The sequence below is a fragment of the Asterias amurensis genome, chromosome 22 (assembly GCF_032118995.1).
Source record: "Asterias amurensis chromosome 22, ASM3211899v1".
In the NCBI taxonomy this organism is placed as follows: domain Eukaryota; kingdom Metazoa; phylum Echinodermata; class Asteroidea; order Forcipulatida; family Asteriidae; genus Asterias; species Asterias amurensis.
The window spans coordinates 11,224,486-11,246,437 of NC_092669.1; the positions used below are offsets into that span (position 1 = coordinate 11,224,486).

General features: G+C 39.8%; 3 protein-coding genes across 3 annotated transcripts; 2 read left to right on the forward strand and 1 right to left on the reverse strand.

Moving 5' to 3' along the window:
* Nucleotides 1–1,698: 1,698 nt before the first annotated feature.
* Nucleotides 1,699–8,397, forward strand: LOC139953680 (boophilin-G2-like). Its single transcript, XM_071953188.1, has 5 exons — nt 1,699–1,769; nt 3,672–3,759; nt 4,590–4,739; nt 6,412–6,567; nt 7,071–8,397. Exons 2-5 carry the CDS (start codon nt 3,690–3,692, stop codon nt 7,229–7,231), a joined length of 537 nt encoding a protein of 178 aa, XP_071809289.1. The 5' UTR covers nt 1,699–1,769; nt 3,672–3,689; the 3' UTR covers nt 7,232–8,397.
* An 824-nt stretch (nt 8,398–9,221) lies between these two features.
* Nucleotides 9,222–13,614, forward strand: LOC139953711 (ciliary microtubule-associated protein 3-like). The gene is made up of 5 exons (XM_071953234.1): nt 9,222–9,446; nt 10,138–10,292; nt 10,967–11,065; nt 11,858–11,991; nt 12,717–13,614. Exons 1-5 carry the CDS (start codon nt 9,419–9,421, stop codon nt 12,925–12,927), a joined length of 627 nt encoding a protein of 208 aa, XP_071809335.1. The 5' UTR covers nt 9,222–9,418; the 3' UTR covers nt 12,928–13,614.
* An 11-nt stretch (nt 13,615–13,625) lies between these two features.
* LOC139953712 (eukaryotic translation initiation factor 3 subunit M-like) lies at nt 13,626–21,908 on the reverse strand. Its single transcript, XM_071953235.1, has 10 exons — nt 21,795–21,908; nt 20,482–20,617; nt 20,230–20,365; nt 19,149–19,272; nt 18,807–18,901; nt 17,198–17,381; nt 16,285–16,366; nt 15,784–15,927; nt 15,039–15,099; nt 13,626–14,786 (listed from the first exon to the last, which is right to left on the reverse strand). Exons 1-10 carry the CDS (start codon nt 21,834–21,836, stop codon nt 14,657–14,659), a joined length of 1,134 nt encoding a protein of 377 aa, XP_071809336.1. The 5' UTR covers nt 21,837–21,908; the 3' UTR covers nt 13,626–14,656.
* Nucleotides 21,909–21,952: the final 44 nt, after the last annotated feature.

A 21,952-nucleotide genomic window follows, 5' to 3' on the forward strand; every position in this document is an offset into this window, starting at 1 on the left:
AACTTGAGGTCTCGAAATCAAATTCGTCGAAAATAACTTCTTTCTCGAAAACTACGTCACTTCAGAGGGAGCCGTTTCTCACAATGTTTTATACTATCAACCTCTCCCCATTACTCGTAGCCAAGAAAGGTTTTATGATAATAATTATTTTGAGTAATTACCAATAGTGTCCACTGCCTTTAATAAATGGGAATAAAACTCAGGCATCGGGCTGTTATTTGCAAAAAATAGTCGTGGTGCAGTTGACAACTTTGACCGAACAATTTTATAATTGACCCCTGGTTTTGTCCAAAAAGTTAAAGCCATTGGACACTTTCGGTAAACAGTATTGTCCAAAGGCCCACACTTCGTGTATCACAACTAATATATAAAATAACAAACCTGTGAAAATTTAGGCTCAATCGGTCATCAGAGTCGGGAGAAAATAACGGGAAAACCCACCCAATTTCCGCACGTATCGCCGTGTCATGACATGTGTTTAAAATAAATCCGTAATTCTCGATAACGAGAATTGATAATTGTTTTAATGTTTTCTCAAAAAGTAAAGCATTTCATGGAATAATATTTCAAGAGAAGTCTTTCACCATCACCTTGTGTAAACCCTGTAAATTATTTGTAAATCTGTGAACTTTTTTCTGTCCCGAAAGTGTATAACGGCTTTAACGAAACATGCACAACTATTAAAAAGGGCTGACAATTTCCTCTTTCCGTTCACCCGAGTTTGTACGATGTTCTGTTTAGAAAACAGAGTTAAAAAACAACATTTCGTAAAGAAGATCATTATTTTAATCTCACCTGTAACTACTTTATGTGATATCCATAAAAACCATCTGTGATGCAGAAACTAACACAATGAATCAATAATAATTCCCGAGTGAAACCTTTTATATACGGGTCGATTTTGTCACATCAGTTTAACCAACATGATTTATGTTTATATTGGTATCAATGCTTGTTTTTTTTTTTTTACACCAAGTTAGGTAAGTTGAAACCTTATTGGCCCAGAAAACACGTCATTTCTTGTGCCTTTCGTTTACATGTATAAACACTAGTAGTATTCTTATTTGATGTAGGGCCTATCCCAACATTATGTATAATACAAAATAAATCTGTGAACATTTTGCATGAAGTAACAAAATCTGTGAAAATGTTGACTCAATATTGACCATTTGCATAAGATTGGGTGGCAGGCCCACACTTTACACATGTAACTATCACTGATATCATTTACATACAAGCTTCTTATTGGTGGAAAGCCACATTACTGCGTCATATTATTTGCATAAGATCGTGTGAAAGTCCCACACTTAACACATGCCACTATCACTATAGAAAACACACTTCTATTTGGTGGAAAGCAACATGACTGCGTCATATAATTTACATAAGATCATGTGACAGGCCCGACACTATTAACACATGTCACTGATAACAAACACGCTTCTGATTGGTCGAATGAGTCATTACTGCGTCAAACTACTTGCATAAGATCGGGTGGCAGGCCCATGCTTTTAACAGTGTCACTGTCATTTATATCATTCACACGCTTTTGATTGGTTGAAGGGGCAATTTCTGCGTCAAATCATTTGCATACGAGCGCGTGACAGGACCACCTGTTCTGTTAATTGAGTCGGCAAAGTGGTGCTTACTTTGAAATGCAACCCGTCAACGAAAAGTATATAATAGTCATCTAAACTCTGGCTTGAAACAATTTCATCCAACGAAGCTGTCAATTGTATCGAGAAGTTTGCTCCGACATCGAGAAAAAGGTACAGTAAAATTTGTTTTTACGGTGTGGTGCACACTGTGCGGTGTGGCTGTCACGAGTACGGTCTAGTGCACGGGACTCGAGTTCTAGACCTGATTTCATAAAGCTTGTAAGCACATACACTTGCTAAGCACAAAACACTTTTGCTTAGCACTTGGTTATCAGCCAGAGCACCATACAACTACCGTTGCTACGACTGGTACCCACTTGCTTAGCCAATAAACTGTCTGGAACCAAGTGGCATGTCAGACAACACGACAATACATGGTCGTTCTTGACATTCATTCAAATGATTTACCAGAATAATCTCACGGACCCTGGAAATAGAGTCAACATGGCACATAGTTCATTTTAAAACATTACTAAATTTACCGCCAATTAATACGTAATGGCCCTCTTCAGAAATGGTCTGATTTTTGTATAGGCCCTTAGTGGAACAAATGAAAGTCCGCATGCTCAAAAAGATACAATTTTATTATCAATGATAAGCAATGAAAGTCTGCCACGCTCAACAAGTTGTTCAATATAAAGCCATGCAAGTCTGCACGCTCAACAAGTTGTACAATATAAAGCCATGCAAGTCTGCACGCTCAACAAGTTGTATATTTATTAAAACAATTAAATCAAGTAATAAGCAATTGCCATTATTTAAAAGTAATAATTATTGCAACTTACTGGAACGCCAATGAAATGATGCTAGGTGGTTTCGTCGGGCTGTGGCATAGGTGTCATAAGATTCATTAACGGTACATGAACATAAGTCAACTCAAAATTGCTAACCAAAATAACAGAAAGAACGAAGGACTCAAAACGCGTCTTGCCGCTGTCGCTTCTTGTGCAGGAATGATTTGAGTCAAGCGCTGCCAATGCAGGATAGCGATCTGCGCCACACCCTTAACGCCTCAGCGAACTGCAAGTATTCTTTATAGATTGAAGTTACTCTGAAAGTATGGGTAGTTAAGGACAGGAATTCGATGAATTAAAATAACTACCGAATCAAATGACTGGGTACTTCAAAGTCTGTTGGTTACACTGTCTATGCAGAATTTACAGCTGTATGAAATTGGACCAATTATTTTGGTTAAAACATCAGAGTGTGTGTTTGAATCCTGATCACGACACTTTCTGCTCTTGAGCAAGGCATAATGAACCACAATTGATTCTGTTAAACACAGGTTTATCAAAGCCTTTCACAACAGAGGGGGCTGCTGAGACAGTATTGTGTTGACAAAGTAAACAACATTTGATTACAAACACCCTGTTGACATTAGTCCGGTGTCTTCATATCTATGGGTGCGTTCGTTAACTTCCCTGGGTCGACCCCGCGGTGCTCACTCGGGTGAGCCCCTGACAAGAGCTAATCGAACGATCACTCACCCTCTCGTGGTGACGTCATGCACCTCGGGCCAGCCCCAATTGATCCGTTCCACAAGCAGGGCACTTGGGTACTGACCCGGGTGAGCCCCTGGAGTGACGTCAACGCTACCCGAACGAATCGGGGGCAGGACCGGGGTCAACCCAGGGAAGCTAATCGAACGCACCCATTGAAGGCAATACGAGGTTTTTAAATAGCGCTTTATCACACCCCGTTATGGGTGTATCAAAGCACTCGGTATTATTTCCTTGAAGGTATGTGGAGCTATGCCATGAAGTATGATAACTATTCCTTTATGGCATCAGTATTAGTGGTTTACAAGGTGCTGTGGCGCAATATGTTGCCACAACAGGAACACCGGGCGAACCCCTTTTCTTTTCGATATTTGCCTTTGCCTATACGTGCTTTATACAACACACGGGACCAACGGCTTTATGTCCCATCCGAAGGGTGCGGATGTTTGACAAAGACTTCTTGAAAATCTGCATGTTTGACATTAATTTAATTTTGTTTTACCATTAACTGCAGGAAAGGATAGCAAACAACATGAATACCTTATGTGCAACCCTTGCTATGTTCTTGGCCGTGGCTCTAGTCTCCGATGCAACGGAAACTGGTAAGTTCATACCAAAAAAAATAGTCAAACTGGTTAAAGGAACACGTTGCCTTGGATCGGACGAGTTGGTCTTTGAAAAGCGTTTGTAACCGTTTGTTATAAAATGCATATGATTAGAAAGATATTTTAAAAGTAGAATATAATGATCCACACAAGTATCACTCAAAATGGCGTGGTTTTCCTTTTACTTCGTCGACTAACACGGTCGGCCATTTATGGGCGTCACATTTTTGACTCCCATTTAATGGCCGACCGTGTTAGTTCGTTAGTTCGCAAAGTAAAAGGAAAACCACGCAATTTCGAGGCAAATTTGTATGGATCATTGTATTCTACTTTTAAGACATCTTTCTAACCATAAAAAAAAAAATGCATTTTAAAACAAACGGTTACAAACGCTTTTCAAAGACCAACTCGATCGATTAAAGGCAACGTGTTCATTTAAATACGCAACTAAATCAAAAGCTAAATGTAGACTGAATGCACAACTTTTATCATTAGTACTTTCCAGTCGAGTGCCAGTCGAAAAACATAAAAAACTATGTGCGGCCCAACGGCTGAGGTCCCAAACGAATTGACCTGGTTCGAGTCCCGTTGAGCATGACATAATTATTTCCGGGTCATGTGACCCAGATAATACTAGGAAAGTGATTTTGCCTCAGATTTGTTCATGTCAGTTTGAACCATTTATGGGTCATTTTGAAACAGATTCCCGGGTAAACTTGCCCCAAAATGGGCCAGGCCCAACTATTCCGGATCAGTTTTGACCCTGGAGTTTTTAAAGTGTACGTCACAGACCGTTTATACCTAACCTTTCTCGTTATGGGTTTTAGGAACTTGCGATCTGGAGTTAAAACAAGGGCCGTGCAGAGCTGGTTTTAAACGTTGGGGCTTCGCTGGCGGTAGATGCATCATGTTCACCTATGGTGGTTGCCAGGGAAACGCAAACAACTTTGCAACTGAACAGGATTGCCAGAATACATGTAAGGTTATTTAACTATATCCACAATATAATAATATAATTATACACAGATGAAGCGCCAAAATGCAGCTACATGAAACAAAATCGTCTGCTCAGATCTATGGGACACTATTACTCAAAATAATTATTAGCGTAAAACCTTTCTTGGTGATGAGTAATGGGGAGAGGTTGATGGTATAAAACATTGTGAGAAACGGCTCCCTCTGAAGTGCCATAGTTTTCGAGAAAGAAGTAATTTTCCACCAATTTGATTTCGAGACCTCAGATTTAGAACTTGAGGTCTCGAAATCAACCATCTAAACGCACACAACTTCGTGTAACGAGGGTGTTTTTTCTTTCATTATTATCTCGCAAGTTCGATGACCGATTGAGCTCAAATTTTCACAGGTTTGTTATTTTATGCGTATGTTGAGATACACTAACTGTGAAGGCTATTACCAATACTGCCACTACCTTTAATAACACATACGTAATGTTCAAAAGGTCCTTATGTTTAATTCGTTTACAGTTCAGAAAAAAATGTTCTACAAAAATGTGAATTGTGTCCGCCGGAGATTCAGTTCCCAAAATGGGAAACTAACATGGGCGGGAGAAAAATGATTCGAAAGAGGGCGCCATCAGAAGTAGTTAGCACACAGGGTGCGTTCGTTTTGCTTCCCTGGGTCAACCCGGTGTGTGACGGTTTTTTTTTTCTAGGACGAACGTGGGTTATTATCTGCACACGTTCGTCCTGGAGAAAAAACCCGCCACTCTCCGGAGTCGACCTTGGGAAGCTTAAAGGAACACGTTGCCTTGGATCGGTCGAGTTGGTCTTTGAAAAGCGTTTGTAACCGTTTTTTATAAAATGCATATGGGTAGAAAGATGTTGTAAAAGTAGAATACAATGATCCACACAAACATGCTTTAAAATTGCGTGGTTTTCCTTTTACCTCGTCGACTAACACGCCGGCCATTTATGGGGGTCAAAATTTTGACTCCCATAAATTGCCGACGGTGTTAGTTCGCACAGTAGAACGAAAACCAAGCAATTTCGAGGCAAACTTGTGTGGATCATTGTATTCTACTTTTAAAAGATCTTACCATATGCATTATATAAAAAACGGTTACAAACGCTTTTGTTTTGACCAACTCGTCCGATCCAAGGCAACGTGTTCCTTTAACTAACGCACCCATTGTTTGCCGTGTGGGGGACCGAATTTTCGGGGGGGGGGGGGGGGAGTTCGGGGGGCACCAGAATCTCCTGCATGCCAGACCGGCGTTGTCCTGGCAATAATAATTATGTGCATTATTTTATCAAACTACGTAAACAATGGAAACACCTTTTAAGAAGTCTACTGCCACCATTGATCTTTTTTTTAAATAGAATGGCTGCCACGTTGTAAGTTTGCTGCCACCTAGTCCTATATAGGACTCCTACTCTGTACACTTAGTAGCTTCCCTGGGTCGACCCGGTGTGTGGCGGTTTTTTTTCCCAGGACGAACGTGGGTAATTATCTGCACACGTTTGTCCTGGGAAAAAAAGCACGCCACACACCGGGGTCGACCCAGGGAAGCTAAACGAACGCACCCACTGTAGAACAATACGAAAGTGTAAGGCCGCCAGGGCTAGCTGCCACCTAGCGTTTCAAAGTCTCCTATTAATATTATTGTAACTTTCCTCCCATCTTTGGCAGGCGTCTGTGCTCAACCCAAAGATGAAGGTCCGTGCCGCATGGCCGAGGAACGATGGTATTTTGCTGATGGCGAATGCAGCACGTTCATATACGGTGGCTGTCAAGGCAACGCAAACAACTTTCATTCATTGAAAGACTGCCAGGGTACCTGCTACGGTAAGCAGATTGTGAAGTTTTATTGGTCCGTATTCCAATCACGTGATGTTATCGACGCATGTTCAGGCCTGTTTATTATGCTTCGTTTTTGAAAGGGCAAGGGCACCAAGGCATGTTCTCTTTGGTATAAAGGGCACCCTTTTGGAAAAATTTAAGGGCACGGCAATGACCAGGGCACAATGACCTTCGTTGCTTCCGTCGAGTATGACCTGCATAATAATAATATTACATGGCAAAGGCGGGATTCCATGTGTGCGTTGGAAAAATGCAAACACAACTTGTGTATACTGCTTTCCGTAAAAAGGGTAGACTTGTGGGCGGGAAAAGTCGTTAGTGGTCTGACGCACAGCGCACAATGAATTATGGGAAATACCAACAGACATAAATCACTTTAGATTAAAGGCACTGCGCTCTTTATGTCTGCGTGAGTATCTTGTAAGTCTGCTGCCACCTAGTGTTTGAAAGTCTCACATTAATTGTACTTTTCTTCCCATCTTTAACAGACACGTGCGACCAACCCGCCAAAGATGCAGGACCATGCCGCATGTCTAAGAAACGATGGTCTTTCTCAGAGGGCGTGTGCACCGAGTTCATATACGGCGGTTGCGGTGGCAACTCAAACAACTTTGAGAGTTTGGAAGATTGCCAGGATACCTGCTCTTAGCTTGAACATCTGACGTCACACTTCAAGGCTCGCGAATCATACGGCAGAGAGTGTGGCCTCCTCTATATAGCCTAAGTCAATTCCCCTTCATCTTCACCTTTCACCTAGATTCATATGCAGACGACCGCAAGTGCAGCTGCCAAACGCCTCGGACCAATCAAAACACAGATTTAGAAAGCTTACGTCACTTCTCGTTTATCCATGTTAAAATGATTATCCAATGAAATCACTGGTTCTGAAAAGCAAGTACCTGTCTTTAGGGGACCAGTCTATAACCTGCTCTTACAAACCAAAATGTGCTCTAATGACTTTACCGTCTCGTCCAGACAGTGCGGCGGGGACCAGACATCTTTCCAAGAAGCAGTCTAATAGTATACGACAAAACTCTGCTTAGTATGGTTTAAAAGTATACGTAGTTAATAGTCTCGACACGGTTTAAAGACTTGTTCTCCATCCTTCAACTGTGATAACTTGTAATGAATAGGCCTAAGTTTGTCCTGATGCGAAAATAAAAATAATAATGAGATTTCGAAATCACGGCTTGACTTCCTTGGGCTCCCCCCCCCCCCCCCCCGTTAAAAACTTCCAGAGGAGCCTTAAGATGGACCAAGCCCAAGCCGTGGTTTCGAAGGGATATTCCTGGGCCCTGACCCCCACCCCCACCTCTATAATGGAATGGTCCAGTTTGGGAAATCAATGACTCCCGTCTTCCTTGGAGTTCAGCCAAAATCCTTTTGGCTTTGATCATGCGCATTGGGACAAGCAATAGGCTTCCGATGACGTAATGACGGCTTCGGCATTACTACTTTGGCCAGATCATCAGTAGGACCCATATTGTTATTAGTGTGGCAGTCAACGGCCTTTTAGCCGTGTAGCGATCAAGTCATTCTTTATCAGACACATATAAGCTTTCACCCCACTACCAGAAGTAAGTCACCCTGTGACCCAGAAATGCATGAGTCCGGCCCCCTGAATCCACCGGGTAAATTCTGACCCAAAAGTTTTCCAGAGAGACGATAAATCGCCAACTGCTGTTTATGTCTTTTAGTTCTTATGTTAGTTTTATTCCTTTAGATATTTAGTTATTTAGTTATCTCACCCTTTCACAATGCAGCTTTAGTTGTCTATTTAGTCGAATAAATTTTAAGCAATCAAAACCAGAAGAATCTGTTGTCTGCTCTGTTGTTGTTGACTACTCAATATTATTTTTGCCTTTTACTTCAACTTTGTTTACCCAAACCCCTGCGGCAGTCTACCCGCTCAGTACTTTGATGTTTGGAGTGGGTACATCCGTTGGTGAGGTATTATGGTTTCTGGTAACACGTACCCTGATTCGCTGTGTAGATTTTGTTCTTTGATGAGAGCTAGTCTTGCTATTAAATTGTATGACAAACCCCCGCCTTAAAGTTTGTTTCAAGTTTTGTTATCTTTTTCGTCGCCAGCTACCTCCCCCCCCCCCCCCATCCCGATCCCCTCGAAAATATTGCGGTATTTTACAAGCCAACGCATGTACGTCGGATTTAACTTTGAATATCCAGGCCATGGAGGCCGTGTAATGATGTGAGGCCACATGTGATTATGGACGTGGGCTCAATCAACGGCAGCACGATGTGAGCCGTCAGATGTTCTGGCCCCTCGCCCCGCCCCCTTCCCCCCCCAAAAAAAAAAAAAAATTAAAAAAAATTAATCAACAGCGCCCTCTCTTAGATGCTTGAAAAGCCCTCTGTTGTTGAGGCATGTTAATTGACTGTTTTTGTTGTATTGTTTAATTAAAAAGAATACAAATTTCCTTGTTTAGTGTATACTTTCGTGTATACTTTAAACTTAAAGATACTAACATTTATAACACCAACAATAAAACCACATAAAAAGAGCCATGTCAGTGAGTTTTTGATGATATAACGGGCCCGGAATAAATGTTGTTGTTATGACAACCAGTCAACAGTGGACATCCAGCAGCAGGAGGCGCGCACAGTCAGTGCATTGTTTACGCTGTGGATTTTGTATGCAGAGCATGCATACAACGTCGTGTGAGTGTTTTTACGTGTGAGACAGATACAATCGTAAGTTCGTTTTTTGAAGGGGGTAGGTGCTTGCTGCTAATTAAACCACAAACAGATTTAGTTTACTGTTAAGTGATCAAGAAGACAGGAACATAATCAACATTGAGATATTACAGGTTCGACAATGACGACAACTCTGCCATCGTTGGACGGTAAGTTGAGATTTTTTAGAAGAGTAAAATTAGGTCAGGTTCAGTCAGGTCTTTCAACCGCTCAAAAAAAGGAGACCACTCAAATCAAAAAGGAGTTGAAAAACCTGAAGTTGATAAAGATATGGCCTCCTATTCCTAAAATAATTCACAATAAAAACCAGATAGCTGGACAGTCGTGAGTCGATCAATATTAGAATTTTAGAGATATATTGAAGACTTTCTCACTCTAATTCTCAATCAGTCAGACTCAGTCAAGAGACTCGAGTCAGTTCAGAATCGGATTCAAATTTTTTATTGACATCGTTACTAAAATAGTCTTCCTCTTTTCATGCTTTTTACTAATTTTATAAACTTAATTCATTTTATCATGGATGTTGGGGGCCTAAATTAAACTTTTATTTTAAGTTTAATAAGTCTAAAACCTACATTGTGAACTTCAATCAATTCAAAGGCTGGTGTCGTTTCTAGAAGAAAATTAACAAGTAAGCGAGTAATTACTAACTAAATGTATCCATGCTTCAAATTCGAAAGAAGAGCAGTTTATCCGCTAGTTTTGCAATGATCGTAATCCTACATTACAAATCGTCGGGAGGATGAAGGGAATACAGTCGTCGCAACTTATTTATATCCGCTTGTTTGAGCATGTATTTGTACTTCATTATTAATTTATGTCTTTGATTTGTTTTTTTAGCCCTCCTTGGAAAGGAGAAGAAGAGTAACGTCTCCTTCGGTACGACGAGAGACCGCCCTCTATTCCCAGGCAAGATTCCACAGAATCGCATGGGAGCAGGAATTGGTCTGGAGAGCGCCCCCCACAGAGCACCATGCAGCTACGATAATGATGAGGTATAAACGCAAACTGCCTAACACCCGTTTTAGACAGAAGAGCCAGAATCGCCCTCCACCAATTAGATTAGGAAGAGACTCTAGGTAGATTCAAATAAATTTTGGTTTCACACAGGCGAACTTAACATACCATTTAGGTTCGGCTCATGACAAGATCGCCATCAGAAACCAAGGCGCTCCAGAGTCAATCTTTTGACTTCTAACACATCCAGTTGTTCCTTACTGTTTTAGCCGTCAAACTTTTCATGTACTTCATTCAGAATTTGGTGTGCCTGTTGTTTGGATTTATTTCACCAGACTATTGAAGGAATCATCCTTAGTTTTGTTCCTGTACAACAAGATTAACCTAGTCTTGGTTGCAAGGCATTTGCATAGATTAGTTTCCAGCCTTACTACCATGAGCTGTATAGCCGGCTAGCTTTGCGTAGGTCTATTTTCACGACTATGGGCAGCACGCCGTTCTCACTACCATCATGGGCAGCGAACATATTGGCCGCTAGCTTTGCAGAAGTCTACTCTTGGTTTGATTATCAGCCTCTGTACTACAGCCAGTCATCAACCGAAATAAAATCAAGAAGAAAAGCCCGCCCTTCGTCGGGTTACGTATTAGACAGTGACGTCTTGGATCAAGACTACGATTAACCCAGTGTTTCTTTCCTTTATTTTGATTACAGAAAACCACCTTCCTTTACAACATAGACCGTCAAGTAACAAGCAAGAAGGGTTACACGATGGGAGCTCGGACAGGACCGAGATTCCGGAAAGAATTTGCTGTAAGTGTTGTTAGGAGGTTGTCAGTTGTGTGGTTACAGGCCCAGTGTTAAAGGAATACGTTACCTTGGATCGGACGAGTTGGTCTATAAAAGGCATTTGAAACTGTTTGTTATAAAATGCCTTATGCTTGGAATTTCAAAAAATTTGACTCCCACCCCCAATGACCGACCGTGTTAGTCGACGAGGTAAAAGGAAAACCGTGCAATTTCGAGGCATGTTTGTGTGGATCATTGTATTCTACTTTACCAACATCTTTCTAACCTTATGTATTTTATAACAAATGGTTACAAACGCTTTTCAAAGACGAACTCGACCGATCCAAGGCGACTTGTTCCTTTAAATTACAAGACTCTAGCCAGTAGTTAAATGGGTATTTTCAGCCTTGGTGTTTTATAATTGTATCTTTGATAGTAATTAAGTCAAGGGGCCCTCAAAAGTCCCCAGAACTGTGGCCTGGGCCCAATTTCTTGGCTAAGCTTATCGTCAAATTCTGGGCTTACGATCTAAATTCTCTGCTTACTGTGCAAGACACAAATTTCTGCGCTAGCTGTGTAAGCGAAGAATTCAGCGTCCAGTATGTAGACGCAGAAGCAAAAATTGCCTGCTTACCTGTGATATACGCTTGACATAAGCACGTAATTCCCTGTAAGCGACGATTCTTTGCTTACTAAGCCATAGCACCGGTACGAGATTCAAACCCGTTAAAAGAGGTGAAAGGCAGGCAAGAAACATAAACCCCAATGTACCTAGTTATCACAAAGTTAAAACTATGTATTTGTTTTCTATTTTAGACTGTCACACCATGCCCTTCCACCTACCAGACAAAACACACCGATGCCAAGACGTTTGTTCCGTCCAACAAGCCATTCCATGTTGGTGCTAACAGGTTCTACAGAAATACAGTTGATCCTGAACTCACACCAGGGTAGGTATACTAATCTTTTACAGGTCCTAGTAGGTGCTTTGACAGACTCTCAGTGTAAAGTTCCAACTAACTGGCACCCAAGGCCTTTAATTTGGTTCTTGAAGGGGCACAAACAACAAAATTCTAGTAAGGGGCACCTCTGTGAGGAAAATGTTAACTTGAGTTTGAACTTTACAAAGAGCACCACAGCAAAAGTGCAGGGCATCAAGGCGATTGCTGTGGGTGTTGTGGGTTTGTAATTCTAGGCCTGGCACCCAAGGCTTCTCCGTTCTTCCAGATCCATACACATGTACTTTAGCTATCCCCAAAGCCAATACTGTTTCTGATTCGCACAGCATGCACCCTTGTTTACAGGTTTCCTCAGGGTTCGGGGCAATGGTGGTTAATGCGCCAAAGCAAATAGATTAGGAGCGACTCAAGGTCAACCGAAGTAAATTTTTGCTTCAGACAGGCAAACTTAACCTAAGATGTACAATTGCTCGGCTCATGACAAGATCTAAAACCAAGAACCAGAGAAAGTCCAACCGACTGCAACAGTCGATCTTTCAACTTCTAGCACGTCCAGTCGCTCCTAAATGTTTCAGACATCAAACTTTTCATTGTACTTTTTTTCAGAAATTGGTTCGGCGTGACTCTGGAGCGCCTGTCTGATACAGGCGTTAGTTTCATAACCAGATGTTGCTCTGCATAATTATAATTCCTGTTGTCACTTTCTCTGATTGCAGGGCTGGAACCTATGAGCACAACGTCCCGCGGGATCGTAAAGTCGCCTTCCATGGGACCTTCGGAGGACCCCAGCTTCTTAAGGTCCAACCAGACGACTCGGTCCTCATGCCCGAAGACTGTAAAGGCACAACTACAAAGAGTCGTATGATGACATATAAGGACAAGAGGAAGTTTGCCATCCGTGAAGCGTATTTATCTCTTTACTATTAAACACGGATTTTGACTTTTCTTTAAAATATTATGGATTACTCCATTCTGCTCTCATTATAAAAAGTAAGCCTGTGCGACTAGTGAAATTAACTACTCGAAGTCGCGCCTCAAATAGTTGCGACTTCGACACTAGTCATGACAAATTTTTATTTCCAAGAAGCATTGGGCAGCATATTGTTTGCCGCAATATATTAGTTTGTGCTGAAAGAATTGAAGGATTGTGTCACTGATATCCGATTGTGAGTATATGTTATGGTGTCAAGAATAGTCATGAATGACACAATTGGTTCACAAAGCAGGAAGTCAAGACTATTTTTGTAGTAGTTGTGTTGGTAAGATTAACCGAGTAGCTGAATATGGTAGTCGCGACTCAACTAAAGCAATCAATAGTCGCGGCTTCAACACTGGTCACACTACTAGTCGCCCAGGCTTAATAAAAAGCACCGTTATAGAGAGGTTCTGCTTACTAAGAGTACATTCTGAAGTCCAAAATCTCATTTTCTACTTCAGGTTTCTTTGTTTTGCTGTCCTCTTATAACAACGATCCTGTTATAAAGAGGTATTAGTTATTTTTATTTCATATTTTGTACATAATGGATGGTTTAATGATTTCCTTTGCATTTTTGTTTATTAATAAAATGATGTAATATACCTACTGTAAATAGTATTGGAAACAATAAAACAATGACAAAGTTACATTTCTTGGTTTAAGTGTTTATTTGTTGACAATAGACTGTTTTTTCAACTTCATTTTACAGATGGGGGGTAGACCAAAGGAAAACAAAAATTACTCAATTTCACGGGCTCCAATGTTCGAATACGCGCTAGACTTGCGACAGTCTATACACTTCTCTCTTGTGATACCACAATACTTGACAATAGTATTGGGGGGGGGGGGGTCATTAACGTACAATAGTACTTTCAGTTTATTTCAAATATCGCTTATGATTCAATTGAAATATCCAGCAGAACATAAACACAAAATATAGATGTTTTGTTAAAAACAGGGTTTTGCCCAACTAAGCAATGTGATACTCGAGAATGGCAATTACATTTAGAGTATAACCAAAGAAGGGTCTAAAGCAGTACCATACCTGGAACTTTCGAGAGGGCAAGGCCATTTTCATATTGCAAAGGGTACTTTCATTGGAAAACATTACAGTGTTTTCTCCCAGGGAAATTATTAAAGGGGCACAAAGGCCAAGACCAGGGGCAACCGGCCATGGGGCAACAGAAGCTGTGGCCTCTGTGATGGGGGATATTTCTACAAATTAAAACAAACATTAAGTCTATGGGGCACCAAGGCCTGAGTCAAGCAGAGGCTGTGCCCTCAGTTTTGACCAAAGTCTACTTCTGTGTGTTTGTGACGAAAAACACAAAGGGGTCATTCACAAATACTGCCCTCTATTGACTATTTTTGACCAGTCATGCTTAGTCAGTGCAACAATGTCTACTCCAATCTGGGCCCAATTTCATAAAGCCTGTAAGCACAGTATTGCTTAACAAAACACCAGCCGAAATTACAATAGGTTAATATTGTTTGACTGGTGCCCCACTCAGTTTTAACTAAGCACAGAAAAGTATTGCTTAACAAAAACAGGTTACCACCAAATTGATAAAAAAATTTGCTTAGCAAAGAAATTTGTCAAGCAGTATTTGCTGCTATAACAGCTTTATGAAGTTGGGCCCTGAAATCCAAACAAGAAATAGGGGGAGGGGCTATATTTTTTCAAGGGAGGGGCGCAGGAACAATCTTCTCCATCCGTGATTGGACGAGGCTCAGGTTTTGTTGCCAGTTGGTCAGGTGTTCCCTCAACTGCTGCCATTGCTGTTTGCCGAAGGTGCGTAACAACACGTAGCTGTGGATGGAGGAAAAAAAAAAACGGAAATCTCTTAAAAAGAAAATTTAATCTTTAAAAATAATAATAATTAATAATGATGTATATTGCGCCTATTCCATAAAATGACAAAATTACGCTTACCAGAACAAGGTTACCAGCCAAACTACCATGTAACAAGTACAATTTGTGACTGGTATCCTTCTCATTTCTGCTTGGCAGAACAATGTTAAGCAATAAGCAATATGCCATGCTTTTTGACACGTAACTTACTTGATTGTGATCTTCTTCTGTAGCTGGTCAATGCGAGCTCGCACCATTTTGGTTTTTACAACTGCAAATACAAAACGTGAGGAAAAAAAAAAAAATTAGAAACACTATATCAGGGGTGCGTTTTGGCGGTAGTAACCAACAACAGTTTCGTTCACTCGCCAGTGGTTAACCAATGGCAAATTCAACCGAAACAGCTATTGGTTACGACCACCAAAACGCACCCAAGATAAACAAATTACAAACGTCCAATGACATGAAAGTGTCAGTCTCAATAGACATGAAACAGGCACATTGACAAACTTATAATCAGAGCGAATTATACACCTTCGGAACAGAAAGAAAAAAATACAGTTCACAGATTTACAAATAACTTACAGGTTTTACAGAAGGTAATGGTGAAAGAAGTTTTTTGAAATATTGTTCCATGTAATGCTTTACCTTTTGAGAAAACATTACCACAATAACAATTCTCGAACGCGAGAATTACGGATTTATTTTAAACACATGCTAAACGTGCGGAAACAAGGTATGGGTTTACCCGTATTTTCTCCCGATGACCGATTGAGCCTAAATTTTCACATGTTTGTTATTTTATATATATGTTGTGATACACGAAGTGTGGGCCTTTGGACAATACTGTTTACCGAAAGTGTACAATGGCTTTAAAGAAAAATCCATTGGAAAAAAAATTGCTTTAAAAAGGAAGAAATTAGCTTCGATATAATAAACAACACGCAACACTCACCCTCAATGATGAATCCCTCGACCTGCTCCGTCTCTATCTTGAGTTCGTTCTCGATCGTTGAGAATGGAATCTCCTTCTGATCGATGGCCATGCTCACAAACGATAAGATGCGCATTTTCTGCAAGTTCTGCTCGTGTGATAAACCTACATTCGCAAACCAACCACAACATTTTAAACGCAAACTACAATAAGTTATCGACCCAATTAATTTACATTTATGTTTACTGTTACTTGATGATACTTTTGGTTTACTCCACATAATACATCTACGTAATTGTTAATACTTTTAATGGAAGTATGAAAATAAATGTGTGTTTGAAAAAATAAAAAATAAAAACTTGTACAGTTTGTCATATGCAACGTGCTGTGTACATAACAAGTCACCGCTGGTATGCGTTGTTTCTTGCACTACGATTCACACAAATCATCCGATACGAGATACATTTTTAGTTATAGGCGCTATGAAAATAAAGAAGGCCAAAGTTGTCATGAATGTCTTACCCAGTGTCATGATGAAATCCTGGTTGTTCTTGAAGAAGGTCATGTAGTCCTCAAGTTTGCCCGAAACAAAAATGTTCAGAAGCTGTGTTTGGGAACAAAAATCGGAACAAACAAAATAAAGACTTAGGGCTGTTCAGAGTAATCAATGTTTAAAATCTTGAAACATCTTTCAATTGTGTTGAGTGTTGAAAAAATTAATGAGATAGTATTTAATTGCTGTACCCCTGCCAAGGATTCCAACTGCCTCTACCACAATAATAATAATAATAATAATAATAATAATAATAAAAATAATAATAATAATAATAATAATAATAATAATAATAATAATAAGACTTGTAATGCGCACATATCCACCCTGCTGGGTGTTCAAGGTAAAACCAAAAACAAAACAAAAACAAAACACAACACAAAGAAAAACAGACACAATAAAATTAGTCATTGAAAACCTGTGACATAAGATAAGTTTTGAGAAGAGACTTGAATTTTGAGGTACAAACACAAGAACGAAGATTAAGTGGTAGAGAGTTCCAGATGCGTGGCGCGGCTGAAGAAAAAGACCTGTCACCCCATGAGTGTTCAATGAGGAGAAGCATGGGTTCAATGAGGAGAAGCATGGAACTTGATCCAAGATTCCTTGATGGAGTGTAAACTTGAAGCAGTTCAGAAATATAGTGGGGAGCCTTGCCATTTAGAGCTTTGTGGACAATGAGCATCAGCTTGAAGATGATTCGTTGAGAGATAGGGAGCCAGTGTAGTTGTTTCAGAACAGGGGTGATAGAACAGGATTTTCTAGACAGTGTCACAATGCGGGCTAGCTCGATGGTCTAGTTGGTACGACATCTGCTCTTAATTTGAAAAAGGTCTTGGGTTCGATTCTAAGTTATGTCCTTTATAATTATAGTCATCTTACCTCATGGATCAGCTCGCCCTCCAGGAACTTGACCGGTCTGAGCGTGAGGAGGTGATCGAAGAGGAAGATCTTGGGGTCGGACAGGGAGTTAACGATGCACCTATGAGCTTCTTCCCGAGCCTGAGACGCGTTGTCCTCAGTATAGGTCCCCAACAGTTCCACCATAACCTTGTTGGACGATTCGCTACAAACAAAACCAAGTTATTATTATTACATTTATCATTTATTTGACCGAAGAAAAAAACAAACAAACAGAGTTACAACAAAAAAAAAACCAAGATTATAAACTGGATAAAAGGTTTGCCTGAGAGGCGTTATCCTCAGTATAGGTACCCAACAGGTCCACCATAACATTGATGGACAATTCGCTACAAACAAAACCAAGTTATTACTATTACATTTATCATTTATTTGACCGAAGAAAAAAACAAACAAACAGAGTTACAAAAAAAAAAAAACAAGAATATAAACTGGATAAAAGGTTTGCCTGAGAGGCGTTATCCTCAATGTAGGTACCCAACAGGTCAACCATTGCTTTGTTGGACAATTCGCTACAAACAAAACCAAGTTATTATTATTACATTTATCATTTATTTGACCGAAGAAAAAAACAAACAAACAGAGTTACAACAAAAAAAAACCAAGATTATAAACTGGATAAAAGGTTTGCCTGAGAGGCGTTATCCTCAGTATAGGTACCCAACAGGTCCACCATAACATTGATGGACAATTCGCTACAAACAAAACCAAGTTATTATTATTACATTATTATTTGATTACAAAATGTTACAAGTAATTTTCTCTTGGTTTATAAACAACCCCAAAGTAGTAGACATGGTAATGTAAGTCTCCCCTTTTGATTTGTTACTTGATATTTGCAATAAAAAGTCGCATCCGCTTCAGGTGATTCCTCTGTGGCCCCTTCCCAGGTAGTATCATAATTAAGCTTGGGCGATATCACGATATTATCGAATATCGCGATATTAATTTGGACACGATTTCGATGTCGGATGGATTTGGTTTCAATCGAAGTATCGATATATCGCGATAATCGCGATAATCGCGATAATTGCGATATATCGATTAAATATCGCGATGTATTTGCTAGCTGATACCCCATAGATTTGGAGTAAAACCAGAAGAATAGGTCATTAGAACACCTCTCTTATACTAGGACTGTCTCTTCTACAACTTTCACTTGGAGTTTTAAGACTGATGATGTCAAATTTCATTAATAGCGATTATATCGAATATGGCGATATATTGTCGGCGATATATCGTGAATAAAATAAGTCGATATCGCCCAAGCTTAATCATAATACCGAAGGATTTTACTGCTTTAATCCCTACTCTTGAGTGGTTATTCCCCGAGGTATGGCCACTTGCCGAGGCAAACAGCTGAGAGAGGACCGAGTAAAAGCGCTCATAGTGTGAAAAGGCTGGCTGTCAGTCCATGGGGGCAACCCTGGGAAATGGAGTAGTGTGAAAAGAGCTTATGTGTGAGTGATAAAACGAATACTGAATGCATTTCGCTCGTACATTGTCGCAGAATCTAACCATGAATAATAAAGTGGGTGGAGGGGTTGGGGGGAGTTTATAGGCAACTTACGTCTGTTTGCCTTCTTTAAGAGCTTCGTACAGCAGCCGTAAGATGGTCGTCGTCTGGTCACGGTTTAAGTCCCACTTCTTAATCCATTTCTTTACCTGAGAAGTAAAACAGAGAAGGAAAGTAATGGGCTATCTTGATAATTTTAGTGAGAAATTCTTTCTTTCTCAAAGCCTACATTACTTCAGCGGGAGCCCTTCCTCACAATGTTTTATACTATCAACAACTCTCCACTGCTCGTTACCATGTAAGTTTTTACGCTAACAACTATTTTGAGTAATTACCAATAGTGTTCAGTGCCTTTAAAGAACTGTATGATGTCTACAAAGATGGAGGTGTTCTTACCACTTCCAGCTCCGTCTCGACGTGATCTGCGTTTTTCCCTCGGGCGGCAACCTTCAACATACAGCAGTAGATGTGATGGCAAAGTAAGTTCTCTACTCCGACGCCGTAAAATAAGTTACTGAGTCTGCAGGGCGTGATCATAACATTTGATATTATAAATATTTCATTGAAGTAAACTTAATATGAACAGGCATGATATTTGGTTCAAGGAAAAGAAGTAGAACCATCTGATTTAGTACAAGGACTAACTTACATGTACTTGTTGACATGGTGTAGGCTTTAAAGGAACATGTTGCCTTGGATCGGACGAGTTGGTCTATTAAAAGCGTTTGAAACCGTTTGTTATGAAATGCTTATGGTTAGAAAGATGTTTTAAAAGTAGAATACAATGATCCACACAAACACGCCTCGAAATTGCACGGTTTTCCCTTTACCTTGTCGACGAACACGGTCGGCCATTTATGGGAGTCAAATTTTTGACTCCCATAAATGGCCGACCGTGTTAGTTCGCAAAGTTAAATGAAAACCACGCAATTTCGAGGCAAATTTGTGTGGATCATTGTATTCTACTTTTAAAACATCTTTCCAACCATATACAATTTATAACAAACGGTTATAAACGCTTTTTATAGACCAAGTCGTCCGATCCAAAGCAAGGTGTTCCTTTAACATTAACAGGCATGATATTTGGTTCATGGAAAAGAAGAAGGAACATCTGATTTAGTAAAAGGACAGACTTACATGTACGAGTTCACATGGTGCAGGCTTTAGTATGTTTTACAATACAATACAATAATTACATCTATAGAGCGCTCTTACTCATCAAAGATAGATACACAGAGTCTAGAAAACACTAACCAAAATAACACAGTTAAACATGAGGTAAATGTTCAAATAAATGAGTTTACACAGCCTTCTTAATAGAATCCGAGAAAGAGGAGCACTGGATGCATTGTGTATGAAAGTCCATTCCAGAGTCAGGGTGCATGGAGTAGTCTTTAACAGCTCTCCAATGCTCGTTACCAAGCAAGTTTTTATGCTAACAATTATTTTGAGTAATTACAAGCAAAATTATAATTACATTCTTAATTTAGCCTCTGCATATTCCTCTCCGGCCGAGACTAAATGGTCGCTGAGAAGTTTCCCGAGCTGGTTGAGACACTCCGGGGGTTGGTAGATCAGTAACGATAAGATACTGTTGAAGACGCCTTCAATCTCTGACAACAGCAAAAGAAAAAAAGTTAAAAAAATTAAGAAACCTTTTTTCTCTCCATATTTCACATTATTGAAACCTTATTCTGTTTAAAGGTCAAAATGGGGGGCAAATATTTACCTGCGGAATCGGTCAATTTCCAGATGACATCAGCGGATTGGATGATCTTTTCTAAATCATCTTCAATCGTTTGTTCTGTTGGGTCTTCTGATATATCGGCGCCTTGAGACTTCAGGAAGGACCTCAGCTCCATTGCCTGAGTTAATGAAAATTAGGGCGGAGTTTAAAGGATTCTGGTACTTTTTCAAAATGTCCATAGATTTACATTCAACTTACAGGGTTTGAAGATAATGATAGTGGAAAGCTTCCCTTCAAATATTACTTACTGAGGTGCTGTAGTTCTTGAGAAATGAGTAAAACAGTGTCATGAAAGTACTTTGTAAATGCCTAAAATAACTTTGATCTCATGAGACGAAAATTATTTTCATGACATTGTTTACCCATTTCCCCAAAACTACAGCACCTCAGCACGTAATATTTTCAGGGAAGCTTTCTACTATCATTATCTTCAAACTGTGTAAGTTTAGTGTAAATCTATGGACATTGTGTTTTTTTGTCCTACAAAAAGTACATACACCCTTTAAAAACAATGGAAGAAAACAAAAGATAACGAAAAACAAAGCCACTCAATTTTAAGTTTTATCTATTTTCTATAATCTAGCGTAGGGCTCTCTCAGGATTTTTCAAAACTGTTGCCTGGTGGGTGGGCATTCATATGGAACCATAACTTGAGAAAACAAAAATGATTATTTGAAATTATTGAAAATTTTCCGTATCCTGCCACCACACTTTTTCACTAATTTAAAAAAAAAGTAATTTATCATTAATGGTTAGATAGGCTAATATTTTATTTCACCATAACATATTAATATAAATGAAAAAAAATAGATCTACGATATACAGACATTTTTTTCTGAAATAAAAAGTGGAGTAAAAACAGGATAACTTTCCGTATCACGTCACCACTTTTTCACTCATTTTTACAAAAAGGGATCTCTATAATAAGACTAAGAGGTAAATTAGATATTGTAGTTGTACTATATTGTTTCATATCAAATGAAAAAGTGGTGGCGTGACACGGACACTTTTCCAAAAAATAAATAATAAATGGGATGGGAATGGGATGATGATGATGATGCAGCATGCAGCCGTTCCAGAATGTTGAATCAGCAGCCAGCGCTCGACTCATGATCAGCTAATTGCGATCAAAGCGACCGCATACAGATACATTACAATATACATGTAAAAATTCATTGCATCAATTACGTGAGAATTTTTTTTTCCAATAAATTAAACCGGATTTTCTCAATCATACAGAAAGGTTGGGGTTATTTTGATTACACAATTTGATTCAATTCACATTAAATACCGACCTGTTCCTGTTCAGCGACATCGATAAAAGCCGGGAGACTCATTTTTAAGCCACAATCTTGGACGAAAATGTAATGAAACAAAAACCCACACACGAGGATTTCGACACATGAAGCGCGCCCTCTCGCAAAACTAGCCGCTAACGGAGTCTGGCGCCCTC

Bases quoted from the DNA above. Each gene is read 5' to 3' on its own strand.
- LOC139953680 (XM_071953188.1), top strand. From the start codon at position 3,690: ATGAATACCTTATGTGCAACCCTTGCTATGTTCTTGGCCGTGGCTCTA. The intron at 3,760-4,589 runs GTAAGTTCATAC...TATGGGTTTTAG, and splicing joins CTCCGATGCAACGGAAACTG to GAACTTGCGATCTGGAGTTA. The intron at 4,740-6,411 runs GTAAGGTTATTT...CATCTTTGGCAG, and splicing joins ACAGGATTGCCAGAATACAT to GCGTCTGTGCTCAACCCAAA.
- LOC139953711 (XM_071953234.1), top strand. From the start codon at position 9,419: ATGACGACAACTCTGCCATCGTTGGACG. The intron at 10,293-10,966 runs GTATAAACGCAA...TTTTGATTACAG, and splicing joins GCAGCTACGATAATGATGAG to AAAACCACCTTCCTTTACAA. The intron at 11,066-11,857 runs GTAAGTGTTGTT...TTTCTATTTTAG, and splicing joins GATTCCGGAAAGAATTTGCT to ACTGTCACACCATGCCCTTC.
- LOC139953712 (XM_071953235.1), bottom strand. From the start codon at position 21,836: ATGAGTCTCCCGGCTTTTATCGATGTCGCTGAACAGGAACAG. The intron at 17,382-18,806 runs GTAAGTTGCCTA...TTTTGTTTGTAG, and splicing joins CTTAAAGAAGGCAAACAGAC to CGAATCGTCCAACAAGGTTA. The intron at 14,787-15,038 runs GTAAGTTACGTG...CTCCATCCACAG, and splicing joins CAGAAGAAGATCACAATCAA to CTACGTGTTGTTACGCACCT.